Source organism: Salvelinus namaycush, unplaced genomic scaffold, assembly GCF_016432855.1.
Source record: "Salvelinus namaycush isolate Seneca unplaced genomic scaffold, SaNama_1.0 Scaffold6, whole genome shotgun sequence".
Classification (NCBI taxonomy): Eukaryota; Metazoa; Chordata; class Actinopteri; order Salmoniformes; family Salmonidae; genus Salvelinus; species Salvelinus namaycush.
The window spans coordinates 178,138-191,669 of NW_024061308.1; the positions used below are offsets into that span (position 1 = coordinate 178,138).

The following is a 13,532-nucleotide window of genomic DNA, read 5'->3' on the forward strand; positions in this document are numbered from 1 at the left end:
TCCCAGTCTCAAATCTCTGGAAGACTGAAACAGGTTTCCCTGAAGAATTTCCCTGTATTTAGCACCATCCATCATTCCTTCAGTTCTGACCAGTTTCCCAGTCCCCGCCGATGAAAAACATCCCCACAGCATGATGCTGCCACCACCACGCTTCACTGTGGGGATGAGGTTCTCGGGGTGATGAGAGGTGTTGGGTTTGCGCCAGATATAGTGTTTTCCTTGATGGCCAAAAAGCTACATTTTAGTCTCATCTGACCAGAGTACCTTCTTCCATATGTTTGGGGAGTCTCCCACATGCCTTTTGGTGAACGCCAAACAAGTTTGCTTATTTTTTTCTGGCCACTCTTCCGTAAAGCCCAGCTCTGTGGAGTGTACGGCTTAAAGTGGTCAAATGGACAGATACTCCAATCTCCGCTGTGGAGCGTTGCAGCTCTTTCAGGGTTATCTTTGGCAGCTTCATTAAATAGTACCCGCAAAACACGAGTCTCAACGTCAAAAGTGAAGAGGCGACTCCGGGATGCTGGCCTTTTAGGCAGAGTTCCTCTGTCCAGTGTCTGTGTTCTTTTGCCCATCTTAATCTTTTGTTTTTATTGGCCAGTCTGAGGCGTCTGTTTCTCAAACTAGACACTCTAATGTACTTGTCCTCTTGCTCAGTTGTGCACCGGGGCCTCCCACTCCTCTTTCTATTCTGGTCAAAGCCAGTTTTCTCTGTTCTGTGAAGGGAGTAGTACAGAGCGTTGTACGAGATCTTCAGTTTCTTGGCAATTTCTCGCATGGAATAGGTTTCATTTCTCAGAACAAGAATAGACTGACGAGTTTCAGAAGAAAGTATTTGTTTCTGGCCATCTTGAGTGTGTAATTGAACCAACAAATGCTGATGCTCCAGATACTCAACTAGTCTAAAGAAGACCAGTTTTATTGCTTCTTTAGTCAGAACAACAGTTGTCAGCTGTGCTAACATAATTGCAAAAGGGTTTTCTAATGATTAATTAGCCTTTTAAAATGATAAACTTGGATTAGCTAACACAACGTGCCATTGGAACACAGGAGTGATGGTTGCTGATAATGGGCCTCTGTGCGCCTATGTAGATAATCCATAAAAATACAATTCTGCCATTTCCAGCTACAATAGTCATTTACAACATTAACAATGTCTACACTGTATTTCTGATCAACTTGATGTTATTTTAATGGACAGAAAATGGGCTTTTCTTTCAAAAACAAGGACATTTCTAAGTGACCCCAAACGTTTGAACGGTAGTGTATATAGTGGTGTATATATAAAAAAATGCTCTTCTATAATACAAGGGAAACAATGTATTCTGGGAACAAATTAAAACAAGAATGAACACAGAAGGAAAATTTAAATAAATATTCTCTCACAAAAAGAACAAAGTCAACATTTGTGTTTCCATAGTCATGGTGAAAGCATGTTGAGGAACGTTTTTGTATTGAACACAGTTCTGAGCGACATATACAGACTATAGACCAGCTCTCAAAGCACTAACCTACTTCATAGGAACTAATTACTGTATCTGTAAAAAAAAAATACATTTCCTTTTACATACAGACTGAATAAAATAATATTCATATACATAATAATTGCAAGACAAAACAAGAGCCACAGACAATGTTGAAAAGTGAATGAAATGAGTAAGAAATAAACATACTGACAAAACAAGGCAAGGGGACCAAAGTGAATGATAAACGTGTAGCAGTTGATCCAATGCGAGCTACATCTGAAACACTTCAACTTTCTCTGTCTTTGTTTGGCACCCTAGTTCACTACTGCTGTCTCAATGTATTTCACATGTAGTTCATTATACACAACTCCACAAAGGCTCTTAATACAAAATATAAATATTCTCTATATACAGAACAAAAGCGCATAACTTTGATCAGCTGTGTATCTGTACACATTCGTGCGTACTGTCCGAGTGTATGCAGCTGCCTGGGTGTCTGAATCTGTTGACACCGAGTTGATGAGGATCAGAGTGTGATGATGTCTGCCGTTGCCAGTTTGTTACATACATATTTCAAACATAGATAGATGGAGGGAATAGAGTTAATCACAGGTCAGCATGAATGCGAGGCATTTCACCTGAGAGATCATCAGTTCAGATTGGAGAGGACTATATTTCTTTATACCCCTTTTTATCTAACCTTAAGCCACTACGCCCTCAAACATTTGCTGCCAATGTTTAGTGGAAATATTTGGGTACGACATCAAAACACTTAATTGTTTACACAGAAAAATCTTATAATACACCAGGATCCAAAAATAGAATCACACATTTGTTTTTTTCCATAGAAAATGGTAAAAATGATTCTTAGATTTCCTTACATAATACATTTTTGGGAACTCAGCTCAGAGGTCAAAGGTTAAGAATCGGAACATCAAAGAGGTCACACAGGCCTTCGGTTTCATCCAGGTTATATATGTAGTCGTGGTCACCCGGAGGGGGAGACAGACGGAGGAGTGGAGAGAACACTAGGAAAGAGAGAGGGACATAATAAGAGATTAAAAAGTAGTGATGCACCGATATGCCATTTTTGGCCGATACCTGATATTTTCCTTGCCAAAAAAACAATACTGATAACCGATATAAAAAAAGTGCAGCCTTTTAAGCATTCTAGTACAGTTACAGTTAACACACACACGAACGCAGCGGTCTAAGGCACTGCATCTCAGTGCAAGAGGCGTCACAACAGTCCCTGGTTCGAATCCAGGCTGTATCACATCCGGCTGTGATTGGGAGTCCTATAGGGCGGTGCACAACTGGCCCAGCGTCGTCCGGGATAGGCCGTCATTGTAAATAAGAATTTGTTCTTAACCAACTTGCCTAGATAAATAAAGGTTACACACACACCACACTGACCAAAAAGTTATTTTGTTTGCATTTACGTATGTCCCCATTACCAGTAAAAGAATCAAAACCTATTTATTTCACTTACTTGCTGTGCTGTTTCGTTGTTCATTTGTTCAGTCGTTTCGTTCTCAACCAGGATTTCTATGGAACGCCGTTTGGGTCTTTGCGTGTCAAAAAAGATACACGTCAAATAACACTATTTGACGTGTCAAATAAGCTTGTTGAACAATCAGGACCTGAATATGACTGCACGTCACATAATAATTTAACGCATTCATAGTTTTTTTACGTAGTTATTACACCATCACTCGTATTTCATATATCACAACGATTCATCGATACGTATGCTATGATGCTGGTAAAGTTGTCTCGCGCGCCTACAGTGCTGGTCATAAAAAAAAGCCAACTAGCTCGCTCATGGATGCAAACAATGTTCTTCCCCAAAAACATAGCAAAACGACAATCTATTTCAGCTAGGTGTCATCATCTAAAATAACCCTACTTTATAAGACAGTTCTTATTTGATTAATGGTGGTCGGACCCATCTATGTGAAGCTAGCCACAATAAGGATTAGCCACAATTGTTGACTTTGCGGTTAGCCTTCAAAATAAAAATTTGTAATTGACAGAGATGTAAATGAATACAAATAGTATAATTCTGCCAGTATTGAATAGATCATGAGGTTGGAATGTTATATAAAATCAACAAAAGACAATCATTTGTTAATGTGACAAATCTGTTGAAATCACACCGGATGTATTATACTTTAGAATTGCATTGGGGGCATACTTATTTCACTGTACAGCCTTATCTATGGATTGTGGATCAATGACATGGGGTATCAGTCTACTCAGTGACACCCAGAGAACATTAGCATCGTAGCTCTTAATGCAGGACTCTGAAACAACTGAATTGAGACACATTTATTGTCAACCTATGTGTATTGAACACTATTCCTGAGGAAAAACAATACTACGTGGATGTTTTGGAGTCTGATAAAAAATATCTTGAGTATTGAGTAGACTGATACCCCATTTCATTGATCCTCAATCCTTAGGTAAAGCTGTACAGTGCAATATGAATATCAATACACACAATAGGCTAACTGAGAAAGTGCTTTCACACAGTCACAGTCCCGCGATAAGAGCTACAAAGTTAATATTTGCGTAAACTCTTCAGTTGTCTTCTGTGGGTGTCACCGAGTAGATGGATACCCAATTTCATTGCTTCACATTCCAAATTTGTTTAACATTATCTAGTCTAAATATGGAAAGACTCCACCAATTAACCTTTTGCATCACTTTCAAAGAGGTACTTTTATTTTGAAGGCAAACCGCAAATTCCACTATTGTGCCAAATCCTTATTGTGGCTTGCTTCACAACACATAACCCGGTCCGGTCGAGCCTCACTAGCCAGATGAAGCTAGCTGGCTGCTTATAACGTTAGCTTTGGACAACAGGGTTAAGTAGCTGGCTAGCTAACAATAAGTGGCTACCTAGCTAATACTTACTCACAAGGATTCCTAAATCATTGCTAAGAATAATGAAAAGGACTGCAGTTGTAGGCTCGTTGTATTGGTGCTAGCAAGGTACCAAGCTACCCCAGAAGTTGCGGTCGAACAAATAATGCTTTATTACCAACACGGTATTGTACACACATCGTTTGTGGCCGGTGTTTGCAGACCTTTTTTGTACAGCTTTGACAGTGCTACTGATAGTAGTGGTGGCACTTGGCTTGCACGTGCAAATTCAGAACACACAACATTCTATAATAGAACTGTGTTATTTGACGTGTCAAATAGTGTTATTTGACGTGTATCTTTTTTGACACGCATAGACCCAAACGGCGTTCCATATTATGTTGTGAAGCTAATAGCAGTGACGCTATTACTGTGTATCTTCGGTAGGGCAACATCTGAAAAATAGCGCACTTGGTAGTGTGTACCGGTGCTCGACCAGTCGGCGAAAGCCAACATCACCCATGACAGAGAATGGTTGATTGTCAAGGGCAATGAATTCCATTATCTTGGCGTTAATGGATTTTGCCTTTGAGTTGTCTCGCTGAAATGTTCTTACTCTTTCAAATGACTGCTCAACTTGTTGACAGCTCGATCCACACAGCAGACATTGTGGGCTAGGTTAGGAATGCTGTGTTGCACGTGTAGCGCAACATTTTATGTGGCGTCATTACGTCATGTACCTACGTTATATAGGTATGCACGTCAGCTTTGACATTGGTTTTGCACATCGGCGTTAAACTAGACATAGGTCCGATACCGATGTTGGCATTTTTAGCAAATATCGGCCGATTCCTATATGTTCACCGATATATTGTGCATGCCTAATTAAAAGACAATCCTCTTTTAGCTGTGATAGGTTAAGTAAATCTTTGCTGATCCACAAATCCACGTCAGCAGAATTGTATACTTAAGCAAGAAGGCCTGAGGTGGTGTGGTATATGGCCAATATACCACAGCTATGGGCTGTTCTTATGCACGTCGCAACGCAGAGTGCCAGGATAGAGCCCTTAGCCGTGGTATATTAGCCATATACCACAAAACCCAGAGGTGCCTTATTGCTATTATAAACTGGTTATCAATGTAATTAGAGCAGTAAAAATAAATGTTTTGTCATACCCGTGGTATATGGTCTGATATACCACGGCTGTCAGGCAATCAGCATTCAGGGCTCGAACCACCCAGTTTATAAATGTCAACTTACCCTCGGAAGACATCAACTCCTCCAACAGGTCTGCACTCATGATCTCTACTCAGAGACGGTGTGAAAGAGAGGGAGATATGTGGGAAATGAGGATGAGGGGTTAGAATAAAGATATACAACATCTATTCTGGTATCTATAATCTCAAATGATTGTCTATACATTGATATAATCTTCAATAGCATGTTCATACAGTGGTTACACATGTCAACTCCTTCAATAGACTTCATAATATTTTGAGGTGATCTTTACCTTTAGTCGGGTCAAACATGTCAGAAAGTTCTTTGGGGAAATACAGCACTACAAACAGAAGACGGAAAACATTAGTCACTCACTCAACAACTCCCAAAAACGATTGATACAAAGAGTATACACACTAAATAAACCTTGACTCTGATGTATATTTAGTAGTTATGCGTTATCCCACTTGTATGAATTTGCAGCAGGATAGAGAAGCATCATGATCTTAGGGAAACGGCAGATGACACTTACATTCTGAGGGGTCAGCCTTGATTGGTTCAAAGACTGCTGAAGAAGAAGAGCAGCCATCCAATGAGGCAGAGGACTGGAGAGGCTGGGTGTCCAACAGGGGAGTCGGTTGGGCATTTGTGTTTGTAGTGGGTGTGGAAACAGTCAGTGTGCTGGACACTGTAAAAGAATGATGGTGATATGAGTGACGTCTTTTTCTGCAATTTCACTTCTACACTACATACACGTAATAACTACGTTGCTCAGATAAAGAGCAAAACGTACCTGCAGTGGTGACTGCCTGATTGGAAGTAGCTGTGCAGGCAGGTAAGAGTGTGGCAGGACTGGGGTTGGAGGAGTGGGCCAGAGGCTGGCTGGGCTGGGAGGGGGCAGTAGGTGCCGGTTTTGTGTTGGCAGCAGCAGGCACTGGAAGGCTCTGGAGCATGTCCTCGGGTGGGGGGACGGACAGTACCACTGGAGACGGGCTGGATGGGTCCTTGTTCACAAGGAGAACCTCAATGGGTCCTGCTGAGCTCTTGAGACGGATCTGATACTTCTTCTGTCCAATCAGTACCTGCCAACAATCACTCAGTCAGACGGTTGTGGCACAGGGAAGTCCAACTCAGATTCTGTAGAGCTGCTGCGTGTAGGCCTTTGTTTCAACCCAGCACTGACACACTTGATTCATATAATTGTATAAATCGTTGTCCAGACTGCGATTCGTTTATTTTTTAAAGTAGAATTAGTGCTAGGCTGGAACAGAAGCCTGCACAACCTTGGCTGGCAACCATTCACATCACTCCAGCCAAACTGAAGTTTCTTCTTCACAGTGAGTCTAGATTTGCCTTCCTCCCGCTATGATTTCTAGAATGCGAACACATTCTGACCGTTCTGATTGGTCCCAGATACCGAAAGGTTGGGCAAGAGCCAGCCCACATAATGACCTTATCAACTTTGATATTCTGATTGGTTACATTTGTTGGAGACGATCCAATCGCTGATTGATTTATTTTGTACAACGCCCATTTTGAAGTCACACAAACGATTTCTAGGATTGCTGATTCAGACTGAATGTATGTAGCAATCGATAGAGAAGAGGAATTAAATTCAAGGTGTGTGGTCAGGCAATGCACAACCAGCAGCTCGCCAGAATCCAAGTTGGAGACCCCTGGTCAGAGGATGGTGAGACAGAAAGGGGAGAGTAGTTGGGTCTAACAGTACAAACACTTACCGACTCAGGTATGGGCACCTCCAGTTGTGTGCCTGTGGGAGCGCGGATCGCTAGGAGAGTGTCACCTGTGGAGGCCAGAGATGGGGTGAGTGGGATTTTTTTTTTTTTTTTTTTAAATAGGTAGAACAAAAAGGGAATTGAAGAACAGAAAAATATAAGAGAGAAACATACCTTTGAAAGCACTACAGAGGTCTTCGTGTTTTACATAAGCCATAGTGTGCTTGTGTTAAGGGCCAAGAGTTTATTTACTACTGCAACATGAATTTAAGAGCTAAGTATTGAGCTAAAAATCTGATCACTACCATCTAAAGCATCTTGGGGTGCACCTTAACCCATTTTGGCTCACGAGTGGCGCAGCGGTCTACGGCACTGCATCTTAGTGCAAGAGGAGTCACTACAGTCCCTGGTTCAAATCCAGGCTGTATCACATCTGGCCGTGATTGGGAGTCCCATAGGGCGGCGCACAATTGGCCCAGCGTCGTCCGGGTTTGGCCAGGGTAGGCCGTCATTGTAAATAAGAATTTGTTCTTAACTGACGTGCCTAGTTAAATAAAGGTGAAATAAATAAATACAAATATCTAGTAACTAACACGCTAGATCTGCTAAGCTTAGTGACTACTAGACAGAGGGATTGTAGTTAAGGATATGGGCTGTTCTGTGAGTCGTCTGTGACGTTCATGATGCTCTGCTGGACCCAGACCCTCTGCTGATCCAACTCGTGCTCCCGCTTGTCCAGATCATCCAGCTCTGCCTTCAGATCAATGAGTTTATCGGCTATCTCCTGTGTGTTACAGCCAGGACCAACACCCCTGGGGACAGGAAACAGGTATCACAAATAAATGTACCGTGTTGCGGTATCAACAATTTGCATATCTACTTTCACTGGAAATGTTTATAGATTTTGAAAACTAGATTTTGAAAAAGTGGCGCTCTCGGAATGGTCAGACAGAAACCCCATTGGCCCAACTCTCTAAATATATGACTCTGGATAACACACACAACAGTCAACGGCAAGGCATTGGTAGGAACACAGTTAAGACACCTCTCCTTATCTGACTTCACTTACATAACAGACAGCTAGCACACTTGTAGTTTCTGAATGGCGAGAGGGTGCCACCCAAGATTTACTAACAGAGCCCATAACGCCATGTCCTTGACTTACTTCCACTGAATACTGTTCTTAGACTTCTTCTCGATCAGTCCGATGCCCTCAAGCACATTGGTGATGTCGTAGATGCGGCGCTTCTGTCTTACAGCTAGGGTGTCTGCTGCCTGTGGGTGAGAAAGAGCGGTCAATGTTATTTATACATCGAGCAGTTTGGAGGTCCATTGAACAAATCCACAGTTAAAAACAAATAGCTTGGTAGATTCTATAACCTCGAGGAAGCTTAGCTATTCATGGGGCTTCAAAGTTACACATAACTGAGTGTTCTTTCACGCTTGTGTTCAACAAGCACTTACAGCAATAAACATATGGCTAGTGCTGATAACTACGATGGGTTAATCCTCATTACTGCTATGGGATGACATATATTCTACTGTGGTCAGTCACGCCCAGCCCAAACAAAACCTAACATATTGTCAGCATATTTTAAACCATGATAATGGTGACTTGCGGATTGATTGATTTTCTAGCTACATAAAAGGGTGTGTGACTCTGAACCGGGTTCGGTTTGAACTGTTTTGCCAGATCCAGTTCATAACAACAATGTGCAGCCTTGCGTGCTTGTCTTCACTGCGGCTGCAGGGGGCAGAATATATAAAGTTAGCTGGCTAGCTTGCTGCTTAGTACCTCAACCAATGACTGTATGACCTCAACAGAGGAGGAGTTGAAGTAACGTTACTTGGCAACTGGCTAGCCAACTTTTCCTACATTCAGTGGACGGGCAAATTGTAACAAACTAGGTCGTTAATTGAACTATTCAAACACATAAACAGAAAAAAAACACTTGACCCAACGTATCACGCGGATGGCTAACGTTAGCTTGCGAAAACCTTGAATTAGATTTACTACTAACGGTAGCTAGCCACAAGCTACATTTACATCCGCGTGCCAACAACAAAGAGTAAGGCATGCTTACTGCTTTCAGGTCTAAAACTCCATCCTTGGCCTCTTGTAGCAAAGATACAAATTTGGTTGTAAGCAATCCTAGACTCTTCTCGTGTCGACTTGGGGTTTGAGGTTGAAGCGAGTCTCCCATAGCTCCAAATTCGGTTCTTTCCGACTCCAGCTCCATCTGATTAGGAATTCTTGTTCGAATCCGTACAACAGTAACGTTAGCTAGCCGGCCCCAAACTCACTTGCTAGCTAGAAACCCCTTTTCATTCGCCGTGCTAAAGTGAGATGTATCTATATAAAATGCTTTGCATGGTAATAATTGTAGGATAATCCAATATGGTCCGGTCCAGATTATTGACCTGATAATTAAAAAAAAGGCCTGCAAAATATTTAATCGAGCATACGGTCCGAAGCCGTTGGACACACGAGGTATGCTGGGATGGTTTGGTTTGTGAAGCCAAGGGGCCACCTGCAAAACATGAGATACTATGAAAAGCGTACACTATAAATTGTAATCGTTTTACTTGACAAGAAAGTCAACTTGCTAGCAAAGCTTTTCGCAATATTAGATATTACCTCATCACATATGCTAAATCACAAGATAGCTTGGTAGATGTTTGTTTATTATGGATTAGACTGCAAATGTGGCCCTTTAGGGACAGTTCTATTTTCTACATGCCCTAACTACTTTAATTTTACTGTCAAATAATATAATACATTTTTCGAGGATATTCTTAGGCTAAATCTTTAGGATTGTACAGTTTGAGAAATTCTTAATCAATTGCAATTCATGTACCAGGAAATTAAAAATGAGAATATGTGGTGCCTATTTTGTCTGATATTACGACTTTTTTTATTGCATACTCATGGCTTTATAGACATTAAATCGCATACATGGAGAAAATCCCAGTGGTAATGACAAAAAAGCGATGGTCACGCTAGTGACAATGACTGTGTAATAAATATAGAATTATAGATGGCAAATTCTATTTACAAGAACACTGTTTGTGTACAAGAACACACATTTGTGCAAATGTGCGCATGCGTGTACACCCATGTCTGTCACTTAGGAGAAGAGGAGCGCAGTGTGCTGTCACTGGTTGGGTCTGAACAACAAGTATGTTGTGTTCGTTTGTTCTGTGTGGATATGCATCTACCTCCTCATCTTCTTCCGAAAGGTTAATAGACCCAAAAACGTTCCTCCTGGTCCACAACCCATTCTAATATTTGGGAATCTTATGAAAGACCTGGAGATGGTAGATCTTGTATACAACTCTATTATTACGCTATTCTTCTAATTTTCATTAATAATCAATAAGTACTTGATGTGTCAGATTAAAACCATAGCCTACTGTAAGTCTTCCTTGCAATTTGAAGCATCTATCAAATACTTTCATCAAAGCAACATTTGCACATTAACCTATAATTGAGTAACATGTCTCTTGGACATGAAAGGTTTATGTCGCATATAATCTCTTGTCCAGGGCTACTCAACTATATTCTTAAATGGGCCAGTTGTAAAAATATATATACACTGCTCAAAAAAATAAAGGGAACACTTAAAAAACACAATGTAACTCCAAGTCAATCACACTTCTGTGAAATCAAACTGTCCACTTAGGAAGTAACACTGATTGACAATAAATTTCACATGCTGTTGTGCAAATGGAATAGACAAAAGGTGGAAATTATAGGCAATTAGCAAGACACCCCCAATAAAGGAGTGGTTCTGCAGGTGGTGACCACAGACCACTTCTCAGTTCCTATGCTTCCTGGCTGATGTTTTGGTCACTTTTGAATGCTGGCGGTGCTTTCACTCTAGTGGTAGCATGAGACGGAGTCTACAACCCACCCAAGTGGCTCAGGTAGTGCAGCTCATCCAGGATGGCACATCAATGCGAGCTGTGGCAAGAAGGTTTGCTGTGTCTGTCAGCATAGTGTCCAGAGCATGGAGGCGCTACCAGGAGACAGGCCAGTACATCAGGAGACGTGGAGGAGGCCGTAGGAGGGCAACAACCCAACAGCAGGACCGCTACCTCCGCCTTTGTGCAAGGAGGAGCAGGTGGAGCACTGCCAGAGCCCTGCAAAATGACCTCCAGCAGGCCACAAATGTGCATGTGTCTGCTCAAACGGTCAGAAACAGACTCCATGAGGGTGGTATGAGGGCCCGACATCCACAGGTGGGGGTTGTGCTTACAGCCCAACACGTGCAGGACGTTTGGCATTTGCCAGAGAACACCAAGATTGGCAAATTCGCCACTGGCGCCCTGTGCTCTTCACAGATGAAAGCAGGTTCACACGCACATGTGACAGACGTGACAGAGTCTGGAGACACCGTGGAGAACGTTCTGCTGCCTGCAACATCCTCCAGCATGACCGGTTTGGCGGTGGGTCAGTCATGGTGTGGGGTGGCATTTCTTTGGGGGGCCGCACAGCCCTCCATGTGCTCGCCAGAGGTAGCCTGACTGCCATTAGGTACCGAGATGAGATCCTCAGACCCCTTGTGAGACCATATGCTGGTGCGGTTGGCCCTGGGTTCCTCCTAATGCAAGACAATGCTAGACCTCATGTGGCTGGAGTGTGTCAGCAGTTCCTGCAAGAGGAAGCCATTGATGCTATGGACTGGCCCGCCCGTTCCCCAGACCTGAATCCAATTGAGCACATCTGGGACATCATGTCTCGCTCCATCCACCAACGCCACGTTGCACCACAGACTGTCCAGGACTTGGCGGATGCTTTAGTCCAGGTCTGGGAGGAGATCCCTCAGGAGACCATCCGCCACCTCATCAGGAGCATGCCCAGGCGTTGTAGGGAGGTCATACAGGCACGTGGAGGCCACACACACTACTGAACCTCATTTTGACTTGTTTTAAGGACACTACATCAAAGTTGGATCAGCCTGTAGTGTGGTTTTCCACTTTAATTTTGAGTGTGACTCCAAATCCAGACCTCCATGGGTTGATAAATTTGATTTCCATTGATCATTTTTGTGTGATTTTGTTGTCAGCACATTCAACTATGTAAAGAAAAAAAGTATTTAATAAGAATACTTCATTCATTCAGATCTAGGATGTGTTATTTTAGTGTTCCCTTTATTTTTTTGAGCAGTGTATAAGAATTTAATTGCAGGGATGGCGGACATTTTCCACATTCCTTGAAAGAACTGTGTAAAAAAGATAGGTACAACCACTAATAAAGCACTTTTCTTAAGATTAAATGTTGCTAAAATTAATTAGGAAAGAAGTGGAGTGTGCTCAACCAACCAAAAAATGTGATCATCATTGAAAGGTGCAATATGCAGAAATCGCTCCGCCATTTCCTGGCAGCTAAATTTCTAATAGTTCGCCCAATTTCCAGTGTTGTAAAGTACTTAAGTAAACTTCTTATGGCTGGGGGCAGAAAAACTAACAGGTCTGTGAGAGCCGGAATTCTTACTGGTTGGTAGGTGATCAAATACTTGTCATGCAATAAAATGCAAATGAATTACTTAAAAATCATACAATGTGATTTTCTGGATTTTTGTTTTAGATTCCGTCTATCACAGTTGAAGTGTACCTATGATAAAAATGACAGACCTCTACATGCTTTGTAAGTAGGAAAACCTGCAAAATCGGCAGTGTATCAAATACTTGTTCTCCCCACTGTATATAGTTATAGCAGAACTACTATATATAGAATGCCTACTGTATATAGTTATAGCAGACCTACTGTATATAGTTATAGTAGACCTACTATGTATTGTTATAGCATATCTACTGTATATAGTTATAGTAGGTCTACTGTATATAGTTATAGTATACCTACTGTATATAGTTATAGCAGACCTTGTAACGATAGTCGTCATCTTCCTCCTCCTCAGACGAGGAGAGGAGAGAGGGATCGGAAGACCAATTTGCAGCGAGGTATGATGACATAATGAACTTTATTAACAAGACGAAACTAAACAGACGAAGAACACTTGATAATTTTACAAAACAACAAAACGACGTAGACAGACCTGAACGAGAGAACTTACATAAAACATGAAGAACGCACGAACAGGAACAGACTACATATACTAACGACAACGAAACAGTCCCGTGTGGTGCGAACATACACTGACACGGAAGACAACCACCCACAACAAACAATGTGAAACAACCTACCTTAATATGACTCTCAATCAGAGGAAACGCCAAACACCT

At 41.9% G+C, this 13,532-nt stretch overlaps 1 protein-coding gene across 2 annotated transcripts; it reads right to left on the reverse strand.

Annotated features, from left to right (window-relative positions):
- Window positions 1–984: 984 nt before the first annotated feature.
- LOC120042017 (transcription factor E2F4-like) lies at window positions 985–9,783 on the reverse strand. 2 transcript variants are annotated; one of them, XM_038986911.1, is made up of 11 exons: window positions 9,371–9,783; window positions 8,452–8,561; window positions 7,937–8,098; window positions 7,461–7,504; window positions 7,290–7,354; window positions 6,344–6,632; window positions 6,083–6,238; window positions 5,843–5,890; window positions 5,593–5,637; window positions 2,345–2,491; window positions 985–2,006 (listed from the first exon to the last, which is right to left on the reverse strand). In XM_038986911.1, the coding sequence occupies exons 1-10, from the start codon at window positions 9,524–9,526 to the stop codon at window positions 2,376–2,378; spliced, it is 1,191 nt and encodes a 396-aa protein (XP_038842839.1). In that variant the 5' UTR covers window positions 9,527–9,783; the 3' UTR covers window positions 985–2,006; window positions 2,345–2,375. The 2 variants fall into 2 exon arrangements, with proteins under 2 accessions (XP_038842839.1, XP_038842838.1); XM_038986910.1 differs by having other exon boundaries at window positions 985–2,491.
- Window positions 9,784–13,532: the final 3,749 nt, after the last annotated feature.

Coding starts and splice junctions, on each gene's coding strand:
- LOC120042017 (XM_038986911.1), bottom strand. CDS start 9,526: ATGGAGCTGGAGTCGGAAAGAACCGAATTTGGAGCTATGGGAGACTCG. Junction 7,505..7,936: donor GACGACTCACAGAACAGCCC/ATATCCTTAACT, acceptor ACACAAGCACAC/TATGGCTTATGTAAAACACG. Junction 6,239..6,343: donor TCAGGCAGTCACCACTGCAG/GTACGTTTTGCT, acceptor ATTCTTTTACAG/TGTCCAGCACACTGACTGTT.